Source organism: Trachurus trachurus (genome assembly GCF_905171665.1).
Source record: "Trachurus trachurus genome assembly, chromosome: 24".
Lineage (NCBI taxonomy): Eukaryota > Metazoa > Chordata > Actinopteri > Carangiformes > Carangidae > Trachurus > Trachurus trachurus.
Genome location: NC_139910.1, coordinates 2,433,595 through 2,461,023, shown reverse-complemented (window position 1 = coordinate 2,461,023; position 27,429 = coordinate 2,433,595). Strand labels below are relative to the sequence as shown.

The 27,429-nt window shown below is 41.5% G+C and overlaps 2 protein-coding genes across 3 annotated transcripts in view; one reads left to right on the top strand and one right to left on the bottom strand.

The window, feature by feature from the left end:
- The window catches only part of LOC311007687 (serine/threonine-protein kinase D3-like), a 50,294-nt gene extending 39,093 nt beyond the window's left edge, over positions 1-11,201 (bottom strand). The window contains exon 1 of one of the 2 annotated variants that reach the window (XM_084000958.1): positions 10,744-11,201. In XM_084000958.1, the coding sequence (XP_083857084.1) occupies positions 10,744-11,100 (357 nt within the window). In that variant the 5' untranslated portion in view covers positions 11,101-11,201. Of the gene's footprint in view, positions 1-10,050; positions 10,134-10,743 lie in introns of those variants that run through there. The other variant, XM_084000959.1, reaches the window with a different exon arrangement.
- A 7,953-nt stretch (positions 11,202-19,154) lies between these two features.
- The window catches only part of cnksr3 (cnksr family member 3), a gene marked incomplete at its 3' end in the record, with an annotated part of 38,085 nt that continues 29,810 nt past the window's right edge, over positions 19,155-27,429 (top strand). The window contains exon 1 of the mRNA XM_084000173.1: positions 19,155-19,373. Within this exon, the coding sequence (XP_083856299.1) occupies positions 19,316-19,373 (58 nt within the window). The 5' untranslated portion in view covers positions 19,155-19,315. The remainder of the gene's footprint in view (positions 19,374-27,429) is intronic.

Here is a 27,429-nt window from a genome sequence, read left to right as displayed (position 1 = left end):
TAAGCTTCGAAGCTTCGTTCGTTGCCACGGTAATCGATCATGAAGTCCGTGATCGATTTCTTTCTTTTTTTCCTTTTTGACACCGGTTCTCATCGGCAATTGTTACATTAAAATGAGTAGGCGACTTGGTATCCTGGAAACCTGCCTGATTTTGGAGACATGCTGTGTTCGTTTGCCATTACTGTCATTATTTCCGCTACGATTGCAATCGGTTTTGCATGAATTTCCCTCTAAAACTACTCTGTGTGGTAACGTTGTGTTATTATCTCATAGCGTGGTGAATGTGCAGCTCACAACTTGTCCACCAGAGCGTTGTGGAGTTGTTGGATTGTGTATTTGATGAGTTTGATGAGGGAAACCAAGAAATCCCATAATGAGCCTCTGTAGCGTAGCTCTGAGCAGCTCACGGCTCTGCTCCGCCGTTCTAGAAACAGCTTGCACCGACAATTAAAGGTAACGAACCTACTGCTATGACTATAGGGATTATGGCAATGGGACAATTTGCCAAAATGTTGAACTATCCCTTTAAAAAAACAGATTTTAGTTTTTTCTTAACAGTGAGATTGAAATGACAGTTAAGTGTGAAAACAAAGATAGAGAGCCACTGACCGATCACACAGAGATCATGAGGTCAACCACAGGAAGTCAGAGGCTTAACCCACCAGCCCACACACACACACACACACACACACACACACACACACACGGTACTGAGCTTCAATCTAAAAGGAGATGGATTCACATCAGAGTCTGTTTGCAGGTTTTTAATGTTACGTTAAATAAACCGATTCATGAAGAGAACTAAAAGTGATCCGAGGTCATGATGAGACATTAACAATGTGACCTTTGACCTTTAACCTTTAACGAGCAGCAGCAGCAGCGTGCGTCGTCTCGTCTGCACCGTGAAAAGTTTAGATGCAAACGAGCGACGGATCCTGATGAGATCTGATCTGATCTGATCTGATCTGATCCGTTAAACAGCGTAAACATTCAACCAGAAAACCAGTTTCCTGTTTCTGATCAGTTGACGACGGAGGAAACCACTTCCTGCTTCTTATCAGGTACAGTCTGCAGATGAAGGTGAACGCTGCAGCTCCCGTGTGTGTGTGTGTGTGTTGACATTTAACGGCTGCTGTGATTCAGAGGTGACTATGGGGACTTTTCTGCCCTGACCTCAGACTTGCAGGCAGCACACACACACACACACACACACACACACACACACACACACAGCTTCACACCAGCAGGACGATGATCTCTAGTTTAAATCATTTAAATGCAAATGTTTTTAAAAAAAATCTTCCTATCAAAACTTCCTGCTGCCGGCGGCCGCGCGTCCTGCAGGTAAATGAAGTCGTCAAGGTGACGGACGTGATGCTGATGCCATCGGACGTTTGTAAAGACGTCAGTTCAGATGCAAAGCAGCAGCAGCAGCAGCAGCAGCAGCAGCAGCAGCAGCAGCAGCAGCTGTCACCTCACAGGTCGACTGCAGCTCAACATGTTCAGCTTCTTCATCACTCACTGAAGAGATCTTCTTGAGTGTCATTTTTTCTTAACTTCAGTCTTAAAATGAAAAAAGAGAAGAAGTCATATTCTCCAAAAAAGTTCTTTAGTATTTTCTTAAGTTTCTTCTTAAGTTTCTTCTTAAGAAAAAACGGTATTCTTGAAATCAAAGTTCACACATTTGTTCTTTACTTTTTTCTTAACTTTAAACAAACTTGACCTGTCTTATAATTCCTACGGTGAATAGGTAAGCTTCTATAATATCACCTTTTTCAACTAATTTTAGACAACTGTAGACTAGTAGGCTATAATTTAAGTAAATATAATGACACAGCTTCAGCCACTTTGGCCCACCCTCTTGTCTTATTTTCCGCTGTTATTCCCATATTATGCTGCCTTCATGTGCTATGGTACAGATGGTATTTTCCACTTGTGACCTGGTATTTACCAGTGCGTTGTGTTCATGTGCTTTTGTTGTTGTACAGAGAAAATAAAGATGGTGGACACACAGATTCAGACTTGTTACTTGGGTAAAACCATAGATATATACACGTGCAGCATCTACATGTATATATCTATGGGGTAAAACAATCTTGGATTGCCTAGTTCATCTCTTACAGCAAGAAGATGAATTATCAAAACTCAAACGGTAAATATTAATATTCATGGAGATTTAGCACTGGCTATTTGCCTAGCTTTTTAAAAGCATTTTTTTTTTACTGTACATGCACGCATACATAAAGTGAATAGCTGCTAACTGTTTTCTAAAGGCTTGCCTTGCTTACCATTAACGAATCTTGCGTTGCTCGCCACCATGTTGAAAAGGTCAAAGGTTATTCTCATCTCGGCAGCTCGGGCATCAAAAAATTCTACGAGTTGCCCAGTGGAAAATACCACATGAGAGGGTATTCATGTGCACTTTTCACGTCATCTTTTGGTATTTACCATAATTACCATAGCACATGAAGGCAGCATTACAGTATTAATTTTCCCCAGTAGCAATTTTTTTCATACATTAATTTCATCCACCATAAATAAATGGTAAATGGTCTGTATTGATATAGCGCTTTACCTGCAACGATACCATAACCTCAAGTTCCTGCCTTGAAAAGTTTCTGCATCTCTTTTTGTCCTTCTCCATGGTCAGTGAGTGACTGACGGTTAAGATGCAAACTATATGTTGTTTGTTGGCGCATGCAATGCAATGCAGTGACGTATTTTAAGAAGTTCTTCAGTAGGAAAAATAAGAAATTGGTAAGAAATTACAGTTTGCACTTAAAATTGCACTTAAGAACCTCTTAATTTTAGATCTAAAGAAATTTCTTAAAGCAGAAGTGAGTGATATATTTGTGTTAATATAAGTCTTAAATAGTTATATCTTCCGACAGCAATCACTTCTATAGAGTGTTTGGACTGAAACACGGGTCTGTCAGTCACTCTGCTCTGCTCTGAGCCGAAGAGAAAACATTTATCGTATCCTACAGTTTTTATCCAATGAGGAGAGAGAACGGCATGCAGGGCTGTGTGTGCAGCCAAGGGACGCCGTGAATGTGGTGACGTAGCGACGAGGACTGTTATGGTGCGTTCAAGGAAACTCGTATTTTTCCGACCGTGAAGTGGTACCAGTTCGATCTGGTACGAGTTCACCGGTCGGAAGTTACGAGTGGCCGTTATAGTGACTTTCACCGGTAAAACAGGTCGGAAAAACACGAGTGGGTTGCCTGAAACGCTACAAAGTCGTAAGTTGTGACTTGAAGCTGTAATTTACGATTTCAAAAGCCTGCCTGGAACGCAGCATTAGCGAAAACGACCGGATCACTCACTTCTGCTTTAAGATCTTTCTTAAGAACATCTGGGTGAATCCGGCCCCTGATTTGATCTGTAGCAGCACAACGTTAAGGTGACGGGACACATGAGTCAGAATGAACTCTAAAATAATATTAGAATTAATGCAAAATAAAAATGTTTTCAAAATAAAAGCTGGCTGAATCATTGTGAACTTAAAATACACTGTGTTTACTGCAGAGTTTGCTTCTGAACAGAGACGAGAAATTAAATTAACTCAGATTTAAATAAGACAGAATTAAGTTTTGGATTTAATAAATAGATGTACTAGATTTTTATTCTGGAAACCAGTTGATTTTCACCCAGAAAATAAAAGCGTGGAAGGTTAAAATGATTTAAGGCGACAGAAATTAACATAATTAATAATACTAATAACAAAGCAGGTGGTGGTGATGTTGTATCCACGGTGATATTCACTTTGTTCCTGCAGTATATTTGTTAATGTTTGAAGTTTATATAAAGACACGACAGTGTAAAAACCTGTTGTCTACATGTCTGTGACCTTTTCTTATCTCTGTTACATTGAATGTGTCGCTTTCATCAAACTCTGTCTCTGTTTATTTTATTTGTTTAGTTTCTGTTTGAGTTCATAACGTGTCACATTTCACAACTTTTAGCTTCTGTTGCTGAGTGAAAACGTCTCTGAGGTGCCAAGAGACGATCAATAAAGACTGAGACAATGACAGATACATTGATTTTGTATCTCTACAGATGAATTTGGGATCTTTCGGTTGTTTAAATAAAGTTTGGTTCAAAGTTTAAAGTTTAAATTGTGTAACCTCTAGTGGTCGCTGGAGGAACTGCAGCTGCGACCTCGTCCAGACTTTTTAAACTAGAACGAGCGCTGTAACAGGATCAGAGGCGGTTTTATAACACCATCTAGTTTCAGACGACAGATGGAGTTTGAAAAGTTAAGCCGGAGGTTTTTAAAAACATTTAAAAGTGTGTGATGATGAGCGATCGACGTCGTTAGCGTCCATTAACTCCACATCTTATATAAAAAGGGAAAGAAATGGCTGAATTAATCCTCCGCACTTAACGTTAAATCACATTAACCCACAGAAATTGAGATTAATCCAGTTCCACCTGCACTGATGAAGCACTTCTGTCCATTTGGTGTCTTTTTGTCATTTATTTATAAAATCTCAGTTAATAAATCAGATGAAATGGAAATAAATCCTCCTGCTGCTACTTCTCCAGAAGTTTGAGTGTAAAACAACGACAGAAAAATCAGTTTGTAGCTGATTATTGAGAAAAACAAAGAGTCTTTTCTCTCAGTCACAGGTTTAATGTGAACGTGTGAAACTGACGATGACGGTTTGAACAATTAGAGTCGTAAACACAACGAAGTTAGGATCTAACAGCTCTGTAGGAGGGACGAGCGACCACTGAAACACACTGACACACATCGCTCCCTCCCTCCCTCCCTCCCTCCCTCTCCTCTCCACCTGAACCACCACCTGGCCTTGGTAACCGTGGAAACCAGCAGAGAAGAGGACACGGGTCCCTCACATCGCCGTGGCGACGGAGAGAGAAAGAGGAAAAGAGAAAGACAGAGGGAGAGAGAAGCTGGTTGTTGTCCTGTAAACGATGGTTCAGCTGCCGACACCTCCACCTGTGGAGCCGCAACAGGACCGGACTCAACTGGACTGAACTGGACTGAACTGGACTGAACTGGACTGAACTGGACTGAACTGGACTCAACTGGACTGAACTGGACTCAACTGGACTCAACTGGACTGAACTGGACTCAACTGGACTGCACTGGAGCATGATCAAACAATTTTTAAATGTCTATGTGTCTCTGGGGACACAATAAAGTGAGGGACCAGTCTGGGGCCTTTAGGCCCAATCCCATTTCACCCCTTGGCCCTACCACTTACCCCTACCCCTCCGTTTTGCGCGTTCACGTGTAGGGGTAGGGGTGTCCCAATCCCCGTTAGGACAGAGGGGTAGGGGGAAGGGGTAGGGCTACATAGCCCTCCAAACGGAGATTTTTCAGAGGCACACTCCAAACGGAGGGGTATGAAAATTTCCCAGAATGCATCTTGCGGCAGCCGGCAGCGGTGGCTGTAAAACGAAAAGCTGTTTTATTTCTCACTGTAGCGCGGTTATTACGTCACTTTATTAAGTTTTGATATTTTTTCTTGCGAGAAAGTAACTATTTAGGTCCCAAATGTGCGGTTAGTTTATCCAAATGACGGCGGGTTAGAAGTTTGCTCCGACGATTTTTCGGAGAAGTGAAGCTCCAGGAGGAGCGGCTCCTCACAGAGACAGCAGCCGGTCTGCAGCGCTTCTCCGCCGGCCAAATTACGTCCTCGTCCCGGTCCCGCCGGGAGAGAAGGCGGTCGTTAATTAACTTATCCGCGGGTTTTTAGAGGTTTACCACCAGCATGTTAAATTCTTTTCAGCATTTAAATGTTGGTCTCATTGATGAAATCTGACAATTGTGGCAGTAGCATTAGTTTATTTGGATGAAAAGTTATGCTTCATGTACCAGTCAGAGGAGCAGGCAGCGCTGCCTCTGGGCTCTGTGTACAGAAATCACCACATTTACATCAGTAAATAAATGTTTTACAATGAACCGATCAGTCTGCATTAAGTTTTATCTTATTTTATTAAGTTATATGGAACACGCTATTTGATTTCTGGCAAAAGCTCGCCGCATCAGCTTACGTAAAAGCCAGTGAGACTACGTGATGACGTATGTGATTGTTGAAGGGGTGTCCCAATTCGGAGGGGTTGACTTTCTACCCCTACCCCTTGTAGCTCCGTTTCAAGGGGCGAGGGGCAAGGGGTAGGGGAAGGGGTAGGGGTAAAAAAGAGAAATGGGATTGGGCCTTAGTTGTTCTTCTTCTTAACTTTAAAGGGACATTGTGTAACTTCTCCTTTAGAAATAAAGCCGTGTTTTTAGGACATGTCTTGTTCAGTGTTGCTTTAAAAAAAATTAATATAGAAATTCAGCAAAAATAATCTATTTCAATGTAATGTTTTTAGGTGGAAATCAAAGTTATTTGATCAGTAGGCTAGACTAAAATCCACTGTAGGTGGATCACATATTAAAGGGACATTGTGTAACTTCTCCTGTTATCTATTCAGGAAAATCAATTATTTGGTTCAAAAGTCTGTTTTTCATTAACCAGTAATCCCCCCATCAACAAACTGATGTGTGTCGGTAACTAACCAGATGTCATTTTAGTGACAGAAGTCCAGAGAAAGCCAGTAAAACGTGGGTCGGGTAAACAATACCACATCACCATGACAACATATTGTCACGTGTATTGTTTTGCTTCGTGCTGACGGACCACTTGTTTACATAGAGGCTTGTTTATGCCGTTACGTGCAGCGGCTGTCGTCCGTCTGCCGTCTGCCCAATTTCACGTGAATGCAGCATGAAAAATACTATTGAGTTGCTAGTGATATACAACCGCAACGCTAGATGGGAGGAATTCCTACACAATGTACCTTTAAGTTGAGTTTGTTTGGTTTATTAGAATGTCAATATCACATGATTCATTCATTGATTATTGATCATATTGATTAGCTTAGCATTAGCCTTTAGCCTGCATGGTCCCTCACTTCACTGTGTCCTCCAGAAACACTAAACAGTCAGCTGCTACAATCATCACTGCCACTCCGTTTGCTGACTGAACCGCAGCAATCGATACGACTCCCCACTGTGATCGCGTGTGTGTGTATGTGTGTGTGTGTGTGTGTGTGTGTGTGTGTGTGTGTGCCAACCTCAAAGTGAGGGGAACTTCCCTACCACCACCACCCCCCTTCCTCCTAAAACACACAGAGCAGTAAATCAGAGCGGACTGAGTTTAGGGTCAGTGCAGACAATTAGCAGGTAAACGTGATGTTTACATCTATTAAAGGGATAGTTCATCCAAAATTCTAATTTCTCTGCTCACTTTTCTTCGTCCAAAAAGACACACCAAAAAACATCCAAATACCTCCATGCTGCTCGTCTGTAATGTCCCTCTTGTATTGAAGCCCCGACATGAGAAATTGTTCAGAAAAAAGGCCCAGAGGACTCTGAAACTTCTCCCAGCCCTTAGTCGACATGAGGGTGAGTAGATAATGAGTGAAATTAGAATTTTGGGTGAACTATCCCTTTAAGTGACATCACAGTGTCACACAGAGTCGACAAATGTGGAGCTGCATCAGGATGAAGGTGGAGAGGAGATGAGATTCAGGCCTATAGATGATGATGCTGCAAGAGCAGGTTCGTAAAGAGTGACTGAAAATATCTCAAGAACCTGAGCAGGAGACTTTTAGACTGCTTAGTTGTGACATCACAAAGTGACAGGAAGTCCTGACGGCTGGTTTCAAGGCTCAGTTTCTGAATACAGGCTGTGTGCATTTCTCTGTGGACTGAGGCTTTGATACTTTCACAGTATTAATATAGAACCTAGAGCTGCTTTATAATCACACTACACATGGACATCTACCTTTATACTGTATGGAGCTTTAACACAAACATCTACCTTTATACTGTATGGAGCTTTAACACAAACATCTACCTTTATACTGTATGGAGCTTTAACACAAACATCTACCTTTATACTGTATGGAGCTTTAACACAAACATCTACCTTTATACTGTATGGAGCTTTAACACAAACATCTACCTTTATACTGTATGGAGCTTTAATACAAACATCTAACTTTATACTGTATGGAGCTATAACACAAACATCTACCTTTATACTGTATGGAGCTTTAACACAAACATCTACCTTTATACTGTATGGAGCTTTAATACAAACATCTACCTTTATACTGTATGGAGCTTTAACACAAACATCTACCTTTATACTTAAGGAGCTTTAATACAAACGTCCTTTATACTGTATCATTGTCCAGGTGAAGTCAGTGTTGTTGTTGTTGTGAGGATGATCTGAGTCGTTTCCACACAGAATGGTTTTAGAGGAAGTGAAACTACTCTGCCTCAGTGAGAACAATCAGCAGGACCTCCCTGCTGCTGCTGCAACACAACACACAGCTGTCAGAGAGGAAACACACAGCGCTGACACAGCAACAACCACCAGAGGAAGTGACATTCCCCCGTGAGGAGACTTTTCCTCTTTGCTCGGCCTGAGAACCCGAGAACGATGACAGTCAGTCGGCCACAGTGAAAGTGAGAGAACGAGAGAGACTCTGTCTGTCTGTCTGTCCGACCGTCCCCGATAATCAACTGACCAACTAATCAATCACACAAACACACACACACATACACATAGCTACACACACAACCAACACATGAAAGAGTTGATGATGTGAAACTGTTAGAGCACTGATGATGAGAGCAGCATCAAGTTTCTCCTCCATCCTGCTGCACCATGCTCTGCAAAACAGGTGAACCCGTTTGCTTTGCTGCAGAGAGCAAACGTGTGTGTGTGTGTGTGTGTGTGTGTGTGTGTGTGTGTGTGTGTGTGTGTGTGTGTGTGTGTGTGTGTGTGTGTGTGTGTGTGTGTGTGTGTGTGTGTGTGTGTGTGTGTGTAGAAATGCTCTTATTGTGGTAAACACAGGTGGTGTGCGTTCAGCGCGAGCGGTAAAACCAGTAGATGCCAGATAGGAGCGGATGCCAGAGATGAGAGTCAAGTTTCTGACATGATGGAGACGTCACATGATCAGCTCCTTCTACCAAAAACTACACAGTCGATTATTTTCACATGATGTCGACTTTAAAGTGTCATAATAATCCTGTGGTGTGTAAAGTTTCTTTGGTTTGTTTTTGAGATAAAGCATGCCATATGTTCGTTGTCATAAACTGCATTCACGTTCCAGTCACTGAGGCTTTTAAAGGACATAGATGTAAGTTTTTGCTATTGCTACACACCTTGTAAAGAAGAAAAGTTGCCCGCACTCTGTCATTAGACTTGCAAAAAAAACTTTCATGTGGAAAAAAGCACAACGCTTCCGTCCTCAGACCTTTGTCAAGCAGAAAAGCTCTGCTTACATGGACTCTATGCTCCAACGCCCCTGTCCACAAAGGCTTTTTAAGGTGTGTAGGCTATCAGTCTCCACAGCCTATTAGCATTAGCATTAGCATCAGTTTACCTACCAGTGTAGAAAAAACTCTGTGGGTTCAACATCAAACTTAATCTGTTTTCTCATCAACATCTGTCTCTAGAGGTTGAAATCAACCCTCTTGTTTCGCATCTGTTCTGTACCCCTTGTTTTTCTCCTGCTTAAGTTAGCATGCTAACCATTTTCCGATACCGAGTCACTGTAGCGTCCAGTCTGTCCAGTAGCAATTAGCAGTTAGCTACAACCCTTTTTATTTTGTAAAAGCAACAAAGGCTAAAGCTCTTAGGAAGTAAACAGTGGTTGATGCTAACAGTAACAAAACAAAAAGCAAAACGTAGGATTAGCTCAGTTAAAGTAGCCTAGGCTATTCATAGTTTCGTTCGGACTTTGATTCACTTGCACAGGTGGAGACAAATTAATTCTTCCTTTCTCGACTTCTACTTTGGTGAAAATTGAGAAACCAAATCACTTTTGAGGAAACAAGAAGTCAGAGAGGAGGATGTAGCCGCTGTTAGCTTGTTAGCTCAAATCACATTTTAGATTAAATTGACTTTTTTTCTGACATGAAGAGGAACAAGTTGATCTCATTAGTCACTCATGAGCAGTTATAGCTCCTGCAACCAGAGGCCAAAAAATAAAAACGGCGTTTGTCTGCAGCGTTTTTACCTTCTGGTCCACGATGGAGCAGACGAGCTCTCTGACGGCCGACAGCGAGTGCTCTCCGGGGTCGAGGGTCACGGTCTCCCTGGTGAGTCTCTGACATGATTCGGGTTGCCAACCGTCCGTTAAAATACGAAATCGTCCCGTATTTGGACACTAAAAGATGCGTCATACGTTCTTCCGTATTTTTGAAAATCCATGTTGGGCGATTTTCATTATGAAACAGTGCAATTCTGACTGCCTGTCTGGAATGAGCTTCTCATTGACCAGTGAGACAATGCGAAAAAAGTGTTTCCATTACACTTTTGCGATACACTCACTCAAAAAACACCTCATGAGAACGTAAAAGTGTTTTGGCGATATTTGAGAGGTTTTTCGAAACATAGGCGTTTCCATTACCTGTTTTTTATTGCAATGTTTAAGTCTTGCGCGTTTCTAGGCGTAAATGGAAACACAACTACTGACACAGAGGTAAGAGAGGCTTCGGAGGAGTCAGCAATTTTGCCATGTATCTCCAGAGGCTTATATGGCATGTATTAATAATTATATTGATTTTATGAAACCCAAATCTGGTTGTGAGACATGCTCGGGATAGCCGATGGGGAAGTGGAAGGCCTCCTGCTAAATGTTTAATCTCATGTAGTAAACTGTCCCTTAATACTCACACAAAGCACAAAACGGCGTTTGCAGCGTTTTTACCTTCTGGTCCACGACGGAGCAGACGAGCTCTCTGACGGCCGACAGCGAGTGCTCTCCGGGGTCGAGGGTCACGGTCTCCCTGGTGAGTCCGATCTGCAGCAGGAAGGAGACGCCGTGGATGGAGCCGCGGGAGTTGGTGCGGCTGGGGGCCGTGGTCTGGCTGCAGCTGCCGTCCGACAGCCGGCTGCACAGCGTGGCCGGCGGGCTGGGCGACGGCGACGGAGTGGGCGGGGCCACATGCTGCTGCTGCTGCTGCTGCTGGGGGGGGGGCAGGACGATGGGGAACGGCCGCGGGGACGCCGGCGGCAGCGGAGGAGGAGGAGGCGGCGGCGGCGAGCTGTTGTTGTCGGCCGACATTGATTGGCTGCTGCTATCTGTGACGACGTCGAAGCGGTCCGGGCGGGAGAAAGGCCTCGTGGGTGAACGACATCCAAAAACAAAACAAAAAATTCAAGGGAGGTCAAGGGAGGTCAAACGAGCGATTTCTGCTTCCTCGTTAAATCCTGGTGGGAAAGTTTCCTCCGGCCGTCGGGCATCTCCAAAATAAAATAAAAGTTTAAGATCCTGAGAAGTTCAGATGTAAAATGTTCGACGTTAAATCCTGAGATGAAACTCTTGATCAGGTTGGAGACGAAGTTTCACTGGAGGAATCTGTTGGAAGTAAAAAAAAAAAAGACATGTTCAACAGGTATACAGGAATTTGGAAGTTAATTTGAATACCTTTTAAAGACTTTTTCGAGACTTTCTCAATATTTTTTAATACCTCACCGCCACTTCAAGCTGTAACCATTTACATCAATGACACTTTGTATGCAACAGTTTTAGCTTGTGATAAAGACTATATAGACCACTATGATACAACAGAACTCAAAATAGGCTAGGAGAATAAATCAAAGGCAAAGTTTATCACTTATCACATTACTCGAATACTCGCTCACCCGGTTCATCTTTGTTAATAAAATGAATAAATTCACACACTTTCAAGATGTTTTTTTAGGACTCTTGGACAGGTAATTCAGAAAAAAATACCTTCAAAATGTAAGACTTTATAAAGTCGTGAAAATACTTTTTAACAGTATCCTGCAGTTTGAGTAGAGAGTCTTTCTACCCATTTGTTTTAAAGCCGAGCGTCTCTTAAACCTTCTTCACATCAAAGACCCTGAAGTGGCTCAAACAGACCACAGAGCAGCCTGAGAGGGTTTTCCTCCGTCAGAGGTTTTATTACAGAGGAGAGTCTGAACAGCAGATAAACACTCTCAGCTTCAGTCATGGAAATATCCCAGGACCCTCAGGAACCATCTCAGGGACCCGTGGTGGTTCCATGGACCTCACTTTGAGAACCTCTAGAATATCTTTGATTTGTACTGACGTGTATTTTCATCCTTACTCATGATCGGTCTAGGACTGTCTGTGAAACCATCAGGAGTCGACACGACGTCAAGAAAAAGTTTGAGAAAACTTTTGGGAGTTTAATGAATTTCTGAGAAACACAATAGGAGATAGAATCAGTCAAACAGTTCTCAACTACTGTTGTTGTTGCTGTTGCTGTTGAACGCAGCATTTTAAACTTTCACAAGGTAAAAGTAAGTGAACTGATGGATTAGACCTGATCTGTGTTCATCATAAGGACGTTTGGACTGTTTTTTCCTCTCAGAGCTCTGGACTCTGGACTTGTGAACCGATCCAGAACATATTTACTTTGATGTTTATGGTCCTGATCCTGCAGAGTCCTGAAATGATGGATCTAATCTATCGCTGGGTTTCATGATGATGAAGTCCTGACTCCAGTTTGTTCCTCTTTAATGTCGCCAGTCGAGGGTTCACACACTCTCTCTCTCCAACTTAAACTGTAAATGTTTGAACGATCTTCTCAACGCAGAGATTTCCTTGTAACTAAGTCGACTGTATTTGAATCTAAATCCGGCGTTCACTCACTTTCTCCTGTCACGTTATGATCTGAAGTCAGACACATTAACATCACTGACCTGTCGCTGATACTGAACTATGAGAAAAGCTGCAGAATATCCTCCAGGTTGATATTAAAACTCTGTTCTTCTGTCCTGAGTGTCACCAGCTCAGCTCAAACAGACCCTGAACGCCACACGACCAGAAGTCAGTGAACGCCTCTGTATCACTGTAACTACACAGGATCATATGAGACCCTAACATCACCACTGTTCACCGCTCGGCTGCAAAAAACAATGATACAGTAGGCTACACTTATTTTAGATTTCTAAAAGAAAAAAACATCTGCAAAACATCTGCTGACTTCAAAATAAAAGCTCAGAGTTTAAACAGATCAGACACACCGTCTCAGTGTTTGGGTGACTGATGCATTATCATGGAACAGCCTCCAGTTTACCTACAGAATAACACTAGGCTATTTGGGTTTTATTCTATATTATTAGGCTATACATAATATAATAAAGATCTAAGGAGTGAATATGTTATTTTGTTGTTGTATTGTCACTCATTTGTTGTAGTTGCACATTGAAATAAAAATGTTTCCAATGTCTGTTGCCTACAAATAAAAGATAAATCTACTGAACTTCATCATATTTTGAATAAAACCCAATAAATAAATCAAATTAAACCCTTCAGCCTCTGAGTTTTTCCTCCACATCCAAACTTTCCTGTTGTGTTCATGTCTCAGCTCAGCAACACAAACCTGATGATTGTAACAACAGCGGTGAAGCTCGGTCTGTTTTATCTTCTCACATCTGTAACTGGCTATAGATACTGTAACATTATTTTGCATCATCACATCTGGATGTTGGTTCTTCATCCAGATGTGGACCGGACCGTGTGGAAGCCTGAAGCCGGGGCAGAGGGGCCGCAGGTCGGCCTAACCTACCTCACACAGCGCGGCGGCTTCTCCGCGTCCATCGCGCCGCTCAGCCAGAGGAACTGAACTGTAAACTACCGACAAAGCGCCGGTTCGATCCCCGTTCCCTGGTCCGCTGCTGCTGCTGCTGCTGCTGCTCCCGGTTCGGTCGGTCCGTTACTCCGTTACTCCGTTACTCGGTGCTGTGCTGGCTCCAAAACTTCAGTGACGACTCGAGCAGCGGTGAGCGCGAGCAGCTCCAGCTTCATGCGGATCTGATTATCACCGTGACACACACACACTCACACACACTCATACACACACACACACACAGAGGAGAGGAGGAGGAGGAGTCACAGAGAGAGGTCTCACTCTGACGGGATTTCCAGGGACCGGACAGCCAGCTGCAGTCTGTATAGCTTCTTTTAAAGGGATAGTTCAACATTTTGGCAAATTGGCCCATCACCATAATCCCTATAGAGCTTGCTACTGTGACGTAAACAGCCTAATTCGGCGCAATGCATTATGGGGTTGTGCGGCTCTTGGAAATTCTGACACTTGGTGTGAACGCAAAATTACATTGATTTTGGTCTTGGTTGAATACGTACGGTCAGTCTGATTGGACAAATTGAAACCTCAATGATATGTGATAATGATATAGGCTATAATAATATAAAATCAGCCCAGTGCGTGATATAGAGCTGATACGAGCGGAGTTTTATCTGTCTTCATGTTGCCCTTTCATTCATCATCCCGTTACACTCTGAATCAAACAGGTGGGGAATGAGAAATCCGCAGCACTAGTCCATTGATCACCGTGTCTGTAGTGCTGCATGAAGCGGACTAGTGTGATCTGGCTGAGGAAAAAAAAACCTGATGTCCGATGATCCGGGTAGAAAACCAATGAATGAGAACAGTAGTAACGAACGAGAGTTTAGCTATATCTATCATGTTTTTCACGCCCTATCACCGTTTACACAAATCTGAAATGATTGAAGAAACATTAATATTTATGTGTGTGTTTTGTGTTGCTATGTGTTGTATTTATTCAGTTTGGGGGAATCACAGTGTCTAGAAAGCATCAGTAGCTCAGCTGACAGGGACAGCTAACGGCGGTAGCAAAGCTAACGGCGGTAGCTAAGCTAGCATCAGGACGTCAGCTGTTAAAACCCTCCTGTTGTCGGACAGGACATGAAACTACTCCAGTTAGCTCAGTGATGTTGTAACTAAGATATCCGCTGTAAAAAATATTTTTTTCATGGACCGTTAATTGAGTCACTGAGTTATTAAAGTTAAACAGGTAACCGTTAGCCCGGCTAATCTATGATAACCATGACTAATTACAAGAACGTGCACACAGAAATAGTAATGTTTGTCCAATCATTGGTTTTATAGACTTTATAAACATCAGATTAGTCTAAACGGCGATATAGTGACGTGAAAAATGAGATATAGCGAAATTCTCGTCTGTCAATATTGCTCTCATGCTGGTTTTCTACCCAGCAGTAGTTGTAAACAACGAGGCGAATCGTTCTCAGTGCCGTATTTACCCAGAATGCATCGCGCTTTCAGCTGTCAAAGTCACGTGTGCCAGCAAGGTCTATAGTCATAGCAGTAGGTTTGTTACCTTTAATTGTCGGTGCAAGCTGTTTTTAGAACGGCGGAGCAGAGCCGTGAGCTGCTCAGAGCTACGCTACGGAGGCTCATTATGGGATTTCTTGGTTTCCCCCATCAAACTCATCAAATACACAATCCAACAACTCCACAACGCTCTGGTGGACAAGTTGTGAGCTGCACATTCACCACGCTATGAGATAATAACACAACGTTACCAGACAGAGTCGTTTTAGAGGGAAATACAGAGACTGTTGATGAAAAACTGTCCCTGAAGGCAACGTGCATCAGCGGTTTTGCCTCTTCTTCTATGTCATTTTCACACTTCAAATCATCCCGACCCTCTGCCGGCCCGGTTTTGGTCCGCAGGCCGTATGTTTGACACTTATGATGTAGAGTCTGCAGCTTTAGGTAAATGTGAAGCTTCTTGTTGTTGTTGCATGACTCATACAGTAGGTACACTGTCTGTTTACTTCCTGTGTGATGACTCTTTGTCACGCAGAAGCTCAGGTTGGACACTGTTCACTGCCTCCACTACAGTTTATATTGATGTATTTATTAATTAATTCATTTATTCTTCATACTGCAGCTGCAACAATCCCTACAGTAGATATTTCTATACTCAGAGTGATGCATCTGTCCATTGACACCACCTTTGTCTGGTCTCAGGTCCTGGTCCTGACATGAATCTGTGGCTCCATCTCCTGGTGGAAACACTCAACCACCAGCAGTAGAAACACATGAACCAGATTAGAGAAATAAACTATAAAACAACTTCCACACATAGAAAAAATAAACTGGTACAGGAATATATTTCACTTTCAAATTAAATTATTTAATGTTAATAAACTTTGTGATGATTATTGATCAGTAACTTGAACTTCATGTGCAGCTGCTGTTGGACTGAAACCTGCAGTTTACTTTAGATCATCGCTGCAGTTTATGGATTTTTCCTGCTGTTGTTCATGGACTTTGAACGTCTCTTCACCGGAGCTGAAGTTTATGTTGTTGTTTTTCTGGACTCTTCTCTGTTTTCATGACACAATGTTCACAAATGCCTTTTTTTTTTCTCACATAGGCTACTTATGCATTCATTTAATGTGTTTATAGAATTAGTTTGTGTATTTGCAGATCCATTTCTATTAGCAAAAGAGTTCACAACTTCATTTTTTGTATTTGTGGACAGTTGATGTGTTTATTTTACTGTTACATATGACACAGTGATTGTCAATCTGTTCACAAAAGGAAAATAAATGAGTGTTTAAATATTTAATGTTTCACGGCTTCTTTAATCTGGACATTTCAACTGCAAAAAAACAAACAATCTGCTGCAGAAATAAACAGTTAAACTGAGGTGTATCACTGCTGTGTGTGAGTCAGGCCTGTTTTACTGTGTTTAGGTCAAAGGAGGGCAGTGTTTCCTACTTTATGAGCTGGAAAAGCAACAAGTTTAGGATTTTATTCGTGTCAGACAATCACTTAATTTGCTGAAGTTTGACTCATTTTGTGGAGAAACACTTTAACTCAACTTTAAATCAGTAGTTAGAGGAAGGAGCCTCCGTAGCGTAGCTCTGAGCAGCTCACGGCTCTGCTCCGCCATTCTAAAAATAGCTTGCACCGACATTTAAAGATAACAAACCTACTGCTATGACTATAGGGATTATGGCAATGGGCCAATTTGCCAAAATGTTGAACTGTCCCTTTAATCAAAAAACTAAAACAAAAAACAGATCAAATGTGTGTGTACTTCAGTTTATGATGATTCAAGTTTGGTTAAATGATTCAGATTCAGGCGAGGTGACGATTTCAGTCATGTTTTACAACCGTTTCATCTTCCACCACTTTAACAACAAACTGTTTTATTTATATTTCTTCCGTGCAGCTCTGTCAGATGTGGAGTCTAATGAAGACTGTGGGGGTTCACAAACTCTCACAGCTTCTTCGTTCTCACACAAATACTTTTGTGCTGTGGAGAAGTCTTAATTACAGGCCCAGACCAGACCCCCTCTCATCCAGTCCTAGTCTCAGTTAGTTTGAATCTCTGCTGCTTTTCCCTCTGTGTTCTCAACCTCTGGTATGTTCTCCTCCTTTTCTTCTCCTTCTCTTCACAGTTAATAACTCTCTCGCTGTGAGCAGAGTCAGATGTGAGCAGCTCTTCCCATGGGAAACGTCTGCAGACCCTAAAAAAGCTTAACAAGCCAACACCCAGCGCACATGACCGAGCTGCTGCCGAGCCCAGAGATCAAAGATCTGATTAGAGAGCGGAGGAAACATTTTTATTGTGATAATCTCACTGATTTAGTTGGAAGACTTTTATACATGTCCCAATTAGTCATGATTTCCTGTCTTTTAGCTTCATGAAGTATGGAGGCTGTTTTAACCTTTTATCAAACACTATTGTGTTATGGGTTGTTATGACTCCCCCTCCTCTTTAAATACATAAATCTAAAAAAAAAAAGGAAAAAGAGAAACGATGTCACTTTTTGAACAGGAATGCTTAAGTCTGTTTATCATTATCTTATAACAACAGCACATAAAACCAGAACACGAATACAAGTGCAGATAAAAGGAATGTAAAATTATGAGGAAAGAAAAACCACACAAGTAGGCCTACATAAATACACAACTATTTATTATTCTCAGTAAAATGAGTTTTTTCACACCAAGATATGAAATACCCATTTCCCTACACTCACCAAACTTTCCAAATTTCCTCCTCTCTCTATATCCTGCTTCTTTTTACAGAAGAGTTTGTAGATGTATCAGTACATTTTATACCAAAAAACATGATTAAAATGGATTTTTTTAATGACAGTAGATGGTATTTCCTGATGTATGGGCTGATAAGAGGACGTAGCCACAATCCCTTCTATAAAAAGTTTCTGGAATGTATCAACAAAATGAAACCAAGCTTTTGAATCTGGCATCATCCAGTGTTGATGATTCTGTTCTTGGCTACATATGCAAATTAGTGCATATTTGATTTGATTTGATTGATTCAGATCTCCATTAGCTATGGCAATGCCAAAGCTATTCTTCCTGTCCATACAACATATTTACAGTATATCAATGCAATGTATGTCCTATACAATACAACCCATGTTCAAATACAACATAATACACACACACAAAAAAACAGATACACAACACAACAATACACCGACAATACAAGACAGCTCCCTAGGTCAGCAGCGGCACGTAGAATTTACACATCATAATGTCAATACATGTCCACATATACTATATATATTGGTCACACAATAAGTTTCAATAACCCATTGATATTACATCGCCATCGAAACCCAGTCTCAAAATCAGACCTGACAAAATTAAAGCAGATTTGACAGTATCCCAGTTTGGTGTACCTACATCTCCAAGAACTGTTTGTGTTTCACAGGGTGTCATGCTTGTACTTACAATTGTCCTGTATTAAATATTAAATCTCTATGGCGAACAGGTGTTCTTTGACTAACTTCTTAAAAATGATTTTACTATTTTCTTGTGTAATGTTGTCTGGTAGTTTGTTCCATTCTTGCATTTGAACTTGAAAGGTTTATTCACACATAGACACAGACACATACAACACATATTTTGTGTGAATCAGGTCTCCCATTGAAACTACCAAAAGCTTATTGCGGGAGCCTGGATACATATAACACAAAACAATACAGCATATACAAGACTAATGAGTTAACATCTCATTTGCATTTTCTTAGTTTTTATGTACATAACAAACTGGGAAAGTTTCATAGTGATATCTAGCTATTAAAACATTTTTTTTGGCTGATATTCCAGATGCTCGTTCATGTGTGGTCTCTCCCGTGGGCACGTGAAAGCAGCATCCAGATTCCCTCTCGTGATTGGAGGAGAGCGTTCGAAGGGGGCGTGGTCGAAACCCGACACCAGCTCCACGCGCTGTTGCTTATAAACTTTTCTCTGCTGCACGAGCTCCGGTAGTTGGAGAGAGTAGAGAGCGGAGCGGCGGACCGTTGGACCGTTGGACAGAGGACAGACTGAGTTGTCGCGCTTCCTACCGATCTGAAAATGTCTCATTAACGGATTTAATTTTATATTTTTATGTTTTTTTTTTAACACGTGAGATTAAAAGTTGAGTTAAAAACACCGGACTCGAACATGGAGATGGAGGCTGTGAGCAAGTGGAGCCCGAAACAAGTGCTGGAGTGGATGAGAGGTGAGTCCGCTGACTGACTGACGGTTAACGTTACCTAGCTACCGAGGATAACGTAGCTTTACGACGTAAATAACGGCTGATATTTAACATTAACTTCGATTGAATTACATGCTGAGTTTTATTTAACATGTAAACTGTCGAGTTTTATTATATTTCGTCCAATAACATGAGAAACAGGGCGTGAACGAGCAGAGCAGTCCGTTAATCGATATCAAACTAAATATGACAGGTGAATGTCGACAGGTTTTAAGCTTTTGCTGTTTTATTTTGAATTAAACTAAATATTCAAGCTGATTTGTCAAAAACACCTGATAAATTATTCGGTTTTCACAACAGTTTACAGACCAAAAAAACTGATGCTTGTTCAGAATTTAAAGTAATTGTTTGGTGCATTAACAGATGGGATGTAATTTTAGTACAGTTTTCTGTGTTTTGTAGGTTTTACAGTCCATTAGTCACACTGATGAAGTCTGGTGTTGTTGTCCCAGAGTGAGGAGACCAGTCAGTCTGGTTGTGTTTTGAATGTGCAGCAGCAGCTCATTTGTTTTTATTCTGGTTCAGAGATAGAGTCTGTTTTTAAATGAGCTCATGAGATCACAGCTTTTTTTTTTTTTTTTTTACAGTGTTTTATTATGAGAAATGTGAGTGTTTTACTTTATCTTAAATATTTTCCTCTTCTTTTATCACGTTAATATTGTTTTAGCTCGAAAATGCAAAAGTGAGTCTGAAAAGCGGTGCTTTAAAACTGGTTTTTAAAGTTTTAAAACTTTAAAACTTGTTTAAATGAGGAAAAGTCAAAGTGCAAAGTTACAAACCTGATCAAAAAGAGCTAGTGATGCCTTCAGGTTTCTGTTTTTCAGTCAGTTATCCAGAATCAGCTCCTGGTTACTCCTCTGTCTCAGTGTTTTTCTTTGTGTTGATTCAGTAACAGGCTGATAAAGGAAACCACCGTTGTTTCTTTAACTGTTCAAAAAATACTTTCTTTTTTTTTTTTTTCCATTGGCAGCTGGATGAGATAAACACACAGTGATCACATCCATCAGAGCGTAAACCGGTCTGACCGGTTCACATATCGGCCATAAAATCACAATCAAACCCATAATTCTGGTTTGATAACGACCGTCTTTCTAATTAGCAGCTGCAGTTTGTGTGTCAACTGATTTTTATTTGACTATTTCACATGAATGCATCCTTTATTATGACGTGTCTTCCTCATATATTGACATAACATGGACACAGCGGTTAACGTTGTGGGACCAAACGGACGGAGGATGAAGCTGTTGAAGGTGTCAGGCCTGATGTTTCCTCAGCAGCTGGATGTGTGTGTGTGTGTGTGTGTGTGTATGTGTGTGTGTGTGTGTGTGTGTGTGTGTGTGTGTGTGTGTTTACTGCAGTGTGAAAGTGACGTCCATTCAGCTCCGTTACATTCCTGCACTTGTGTCATTTAGCAGCAGAGACAATGAGGAGCTGAGTTTGTAAAAGAGCAGGACAACAGAGGTCGGCCCCCTGCCGGGCCGACGGGGTCAGGAGGTCACGGTGACACTCTTACTGACGGCGCCGATACAACACATGTGAATATCAGAGGTTTTGTTCTGGATGAAAGGAAAGACAAACACAGGGGTCGGTCACATGACCCGGCTCTTCATTAAATCTGAAACCACACAGGAGTCTGTGACCAGGAGAAAGTCATGATTCAGGGAAAGTCGACTCCATGTCCACTGGAAACAAGTCAAGTTTATTTACTAGGAGGTGCACAGTGGCACCTAACTTAATGTTAAGAGCGCAAGCAGAAAATGTATGGGTGTAAATCGACTTGCAAAGTAGAGCTGCAACTATTAACCGATTAGCCTATTACATGAATCGTCAACTATTCTGATAATCTAATAATCAGTTTAAGTAGTTTTTAAATTTAAAAAAGTCAAAATTCTCTGATTTCAGCTTCTTCAATGTGAATATTTCTGGTTTCTTTGTTCCTTTATGACAATAAACTGAGTCTCTCTTTGGTTTGTGGACAAAACAAGACATTTGAGGACGTCGTCTGGTGGTTTGAGAAACACTGATTGATGATTTTCAACATTTTTTTTCAACATTTTATTGACCAAACAAACGAATCGATTAATCGTTAGTTGCAGCCCTGTTGCAAAGCAAATATTCAAATTTCCTTTTCATTCATGATGACAGAGTCCAGATTCTCTGATTCGCCACTTCCACGTCTCGCCAAAACGGCAACATTTTACTGGTTGTAATGTAGGCTACATGTGCAAGGAGATGAAAAATATGCAGGTGCAGCATCAGGATATCATGGAAAAGTCAATTTCCAATAGTTCAAGTCAAATAGACCCAACCAAGTACTGAGTGCATAAAGTTGGACTTAAAAGGCCAACATTACATTTCCATATGAAATTTTTCTTTTTTTTCTTAAATTGGTCTTTTGTAATATTCACATTTTTTGAGACACTGACTTTTAAGTCTTCATTAAATGTGAAGCCATAATCATTACAATTAAAAGAAATGAAATGTTTCATTCTCTGTGTAATGGATCTATATAATGTATTACTGACATAAACTTTTCAGTAATGTTCAGATTGAGATGAGATGAGCCTGTACTTGCACTGTCTCAGATTTTAGGGCCAAACTGTTTCTAGTTGGGGGGTGAGGGTCTAGACTAGAGACTGGAGCTCATGCTTTTATTTTGAAAAACGTCACCGGCCGCTCCATCTTACAGCCTTTTACTGTGAACCTACGTCGTCTCAGCTGTTGAGCTGCTGTGTTGCTCCACACCTACAGAGCTGCTGATCCAGAGCCTGCTGTTGTAGTTAATTACTGTGTGTGTGTGTGTGAGTGTGTGAGTGTGTGTGTGTGTGTAACAGACTCTTTTCTATTGGAGGTTCAGTGTTAAAATCCTGTGGTTTGATCCTGAGCTGGTTCCCACAGTCACACACCTCCTGCTCCTATTAGATCCTATTAGAGGGAAACTCAGGGAATTCCTTTAACCACTGTGTCTGGTACAAGAACCATCACATCATCCAGTCCATGTATTAATGAACTGATGGATTGAAGCTCCTGTTGTTGTTGTGTCCAAAGTCCAGCCTGTACCTTGTCTGTAGGTGTGGATGTGGTGTCGGTCGACCTCGCCCTCTCTCCCAGTATCAGCTGCTTCAGCCGGTGATGGATGAGCTGTTTAACGTCCTAATGCAGCCGACGGGGAAACAAACACTATAGAAATGTAACAGCACAAAGAATCTGATGCATTTGATTGATTCAGTATTGTTTTATCACAGTTGTTGTGTGTTTGCACCGGGGCGTCGACCGATGTGGGTTTTTCAGAGCCGATTTAGAAACATATTCACTCATTTCGGGTAAAAGTTTTGAATAACTCACCTGGAGTTAGACTGAACACAGTTTTCTGTTTTTGTCGACTGTTTTTATTCTGTTTTTGCGCGGCGACTTTGTGTCTACGATGGAGTATTACAGTAGGGCCACATTGACAAATAAAAAACATCACAAACTTTGAGAATGAAGTCCTAAATTTACGACTTTATTCTTGTAAATTTACGACTTTATTCTTGTAATGTTATGACTTTATTCTTGTAGGAAATGTACGACTTTATTCTCGTAATTTACGACTTTATTCTTGTAAATTTATGACTTTATTCTCGAAGTCTGTGTTTCTTTTTTCTCAATGTGGCCCTAATACTCCGTCGTTTGTGTCATCAAAGAGGCCTGTTAAATAAAATGTTATTATTATTATTTGATGACAACTTTGATGACGTCCATGTCGTCAGAGTGCAGAGTTCTGGTCTGTTCTGGTCTGTTCTGGTCTCAGATCAGCTCAGTGTGTGGCTGAGGCCGGGGGCTGTTGTTATTGGAGCAGAGCGATCCGACAGCTGGAGCTCAGCGTGTTGGGACCGGTCCACATACCTGTGTGCCGGTCCGACAGGTGCCGTCAGTCGCACAACAAGGCAACGTGGACGATGACGAGCTGGAAACATGAAGTCACACATCCAGGTGTCGGGAAGACGAGAACACAGATACCGTTTATATGAAGACGTTAGCTGTGCAACAAGCTGGAACATCTTCATCTACGCAACTGAGTTTACAATATTAAGTTAAAGTTAAAGATACTTTATTAATGTTTACATAGAATACACAATCGCAACACATTGCACAACTCGTTACAGCATGAATAAATAGATAAATAGATCAAAATAAAGATCATTATTGACACATAATGTGATAGAAAAAGTCTCTCTTAGAATTAAGGACCAGCAGCTGTTGGATGATTGAGGGTGTTAGCACATCTGTATTCAATCTTCTGATCTATATGTTCTTTTAAATTGATTATATATTGGCCCAGAGATTTGTTTGATTATTATTTACCAAGAAAACACCAGAATAAAACTCTTGTTACACCAAATGTCATTAAAGAATATTACATTTTATCATCAGAACAACTGAAAACACAACTTTTTACATCTTTTTGTGTTTATTCTCGCCTAATAACACATCATTATTTGTCTTTTTTAAACCTATATCAATGTAAACTCCTTGGTTTCCACTCAGTAGAAGTTGAACAGTGCAGAAGTCCAGAGTCTGTTCTGCTCTGCCTGTGACCCTGTGCTTCCTCCACTCTGATGTTACTAGTTTTGCCAAAACAAACGTATTTGATGTGTGATAATGGAGCCGAGCGGTGGCCGGCGGCCAGGACGCTGCGTTATTGTGCTTTCAGTTTGAGGAATTTAATCTAACAAAGACCTTCCTGCCTTCCAGAGTTCCCGCTGCTCGTTAGGATGAAGGAAGGTCACGGAGAAATCCACTTTAATAACTGATAGAAAAACCACCGGCATTCACTGTTCAACACCTCGGTCGGCTTCATTTTCACACTCAACCACCAACCAGCTTCTTTACCTCAGTCCTATCACGTCTCATTGAAACAGCCCATAATAATCTATATTATTATTATACACACAACACCAATGGAGTCTGTGGACACACGTGGCACCAACACAGCTGCAGGTGTGTGTGTGTGGTCTTGTCATACGTGATGAATCAGACTGTGTTGGTGTTTGAGGAGTAGGAGGAGAGCAAGGATCGGAGGTTCAAGTCCCATCAGACACATGGAGAAGGTGCAAAGCCGCAACAGCAGTAAGAGATTTAATGAGTGTTAATGTGCTGCTTCAGATCGTCCCGTCTGTCCCGAGGTCGTGTCCGTCCCCGCTGTCCGTCCCCGCCCAGCGCCAGCGTCGTCTTATCAGTGGAAGTGAATCAGAGGAAACGGCCAGACGCCCTCCACTGAGCCTCTTCCTGCTGCACAGAGTGTGTGTGTGTGTGTGTGTGTGTGTGTGTGTGTGTGTGTGTGTGTGTGTACGTGGCTCTGAACACTCTCACTCGTGAACACACACACACACACCTCAGCTCAAACTGTTCACATGTTCATGTTTTCATACATGTGACCCGTTCTGAATGTTTCATTGTTGAGTTTTTACTAACGTCACACTCTTGTCGGCCATGTTGGCTCTAAGATTCTGATTTATTTGTCATTGTGCATTTACAACAAAATGCTGCTGCAGCAAAAAACTCCAGATACGTAGAAGGAAAGAAAAGAAAAAGAAAAGTAAAAATAATAGCTCACTAATTTTACAGAAATAATTTAAAGTGCTTATAAACTATACAATACAAACTTATACACATAATAGTAAAAGACAAAGTAAAAATTAAATGCAGATGGGATCTCAGGTGTATATTTGCAGTCAACGATTCATATCAATCTTCTTTTAAAGGATCTGATATCGATTCATAAAATCTTTACATTGATCTTTTAACGTAGGTTTCCTCTGTTAGATCTGCAGCACCATCACGATTCTCACCCACAACTGTTCTGAAGAGTTGCACGGTTTATTCCTGCAGTGGGTCATGTTAAATAAATAAATGTGCATTAATGTAACTGCTTCTGGGTCAGTTCTTGGTGTAAATTGATATTTTTGATAATGCTCCAGGTTAGAGAGTTTCATCTTTCTTAGTTCTGTGAAAATCTGAGCAGAATTGGTGTTAAAACTGAAATATTAACTCAAATCGGTATTGGTCGCCTTCACTAAGTTGTTGTGTTGTGTTGGTTGTTTAGTTGTGTTGCACCAGTGTGTGTGTGTGTGTGTGTGTGTGTGTGTGTAGTGGTTGAACGGGGCAGTGGGACCTCGGCTCCGTCTCCACTCCCACAATTCCTGTTTGTTTTAGTTTCATAAGAAGCTCAGAAGGAAATCCTTTTTCCCCTGAATGGTGTTTGTTCACCACAGAACCCCCCCAACACACACACACACACACACACACACACACACACACACACACACACACACACACACACACACACACACACACACACACACACACACACACACTGCTGCCTCGTACCAATGAGGTCCAGTGTGTGTGTGTTGTAGTGTGTGTGTGTGTTGTGAAGCTACAGTATGAATAGCCTTGCTGCTCTTTTGCCACTTTTCCTCTCGTCTCTCTCCGCCCTCGTCCTGTTGTGATGGAGCTGGGGGAGGGGGAGGGAGGGGGGGGGGGTGGTTGAGGGGGGGTAACTGTTCCCTTTTGTTGCCCCCAGCTGGGCAGCGTTGAATCCCAACTTGAGCTTTTGTGCCTCAGTGATACAACACGCGCCATTTGTTGTTGTAATGAACACAAATGTAGAGTTCACTCAGGACAGTCGGGCCCCCCCCTTCTCCCCCCCCCAAAGACCAACAGGGATAAACAAAAGGTTCATTCACTTCTCTGCAGATAAATAGTTTTTTATTGAGCTCAAATGATTAGAGAGTTGCTTCTGCAGCTTGTTTTTGTCACGAAGGTTTGAATTATTGTATAAAAACAGCGTTAATACACAGCAGCATGAAAAACCTTAAAACATCTCTTAATGTGAACTGTTCCTTTTTCTTTCTTTATTCTCTAGTCCAATATTTGGACCAGGGTGATCTAACTTTTACATGATGCCACTGTATATAATATACTGTAGATAGGCTACTACACTGGCTGCATGAGATACACCTCTTGTTTTTACATTTGACATCTGTTCATCGTTTTTATTATTTTTTATAGCCTACGTAGCCTAAATGTAGCACACCCTCCGAAAGATGGTGGACTCGACTGATGCTTTTCAATATTTATTTCCATAAACCATTTCCATAAAACCAACTCGTTGAAACCAACATGAGAACTTGTGCCTCCTCGGGGGTTTGCTATTCAGCCTCTGGCGTTTTATTTAAGTTACTGTTACTGTTTTATTGTCTCATTTTCCTTTGTTTACCTTGAACTTATACTTTTACCGTTAGCTCGTTCGGTGATCGCCTATACCGGAAAGCACAATACAGCCAGGAAGTAGGTTAGCGGTCTTCAAAATAAAAGCTCATTATAACCATAAGCTCCAAAACGCGGCAATATACAGTACATATAAAACACCTAAATTACATTTTCTTATGATAAACCCAAATCATGAACTATATTTTTATACATTCAAATCATGTAAAAATGTATTGAAAGTAGCTTAACTATTTGTTTTTTTTTAAAGATTTTAACCTATTTAACCATTTTAACAGTACAGGCTGCCCTCTAGCGGACAAAATGATAGACGGCAATACATAAAACCAAAAAGTGGTTTGCTACACTAAATATTAGCATTTTAGCTCAATAGCTTCCAGGTCATGTGATCAATTGACTCAATCAGTGTTGGATCATAGTCGGTAGGTTATGTATGTGTGTTATGTGTGGGCGGCAGCAGCAGCAGCAGAGATGTGGGCGTGTCTCGGAGGGAAGCTGCTGCTGAGCCTCCTGTTTGTTTAGATCTTTCTGACCAATGATTAACCGGCGTGTTTACGAGCAGCTGGAGTTTCACCTGCTCCTCCTTTTTACTGACGTTCCTCACGTGTTGGACCGGAGACGAGCCGCTGACTGACCCACTTTATCATCCTCATAAATACTTTGTCAGAGTTTCTGTCAGGACAGGAATCCAGAGGGAGGGAGAGGAGGATTTCTGACGTGAAGAGGAGCAAACAGGAGTTCCTCAGCA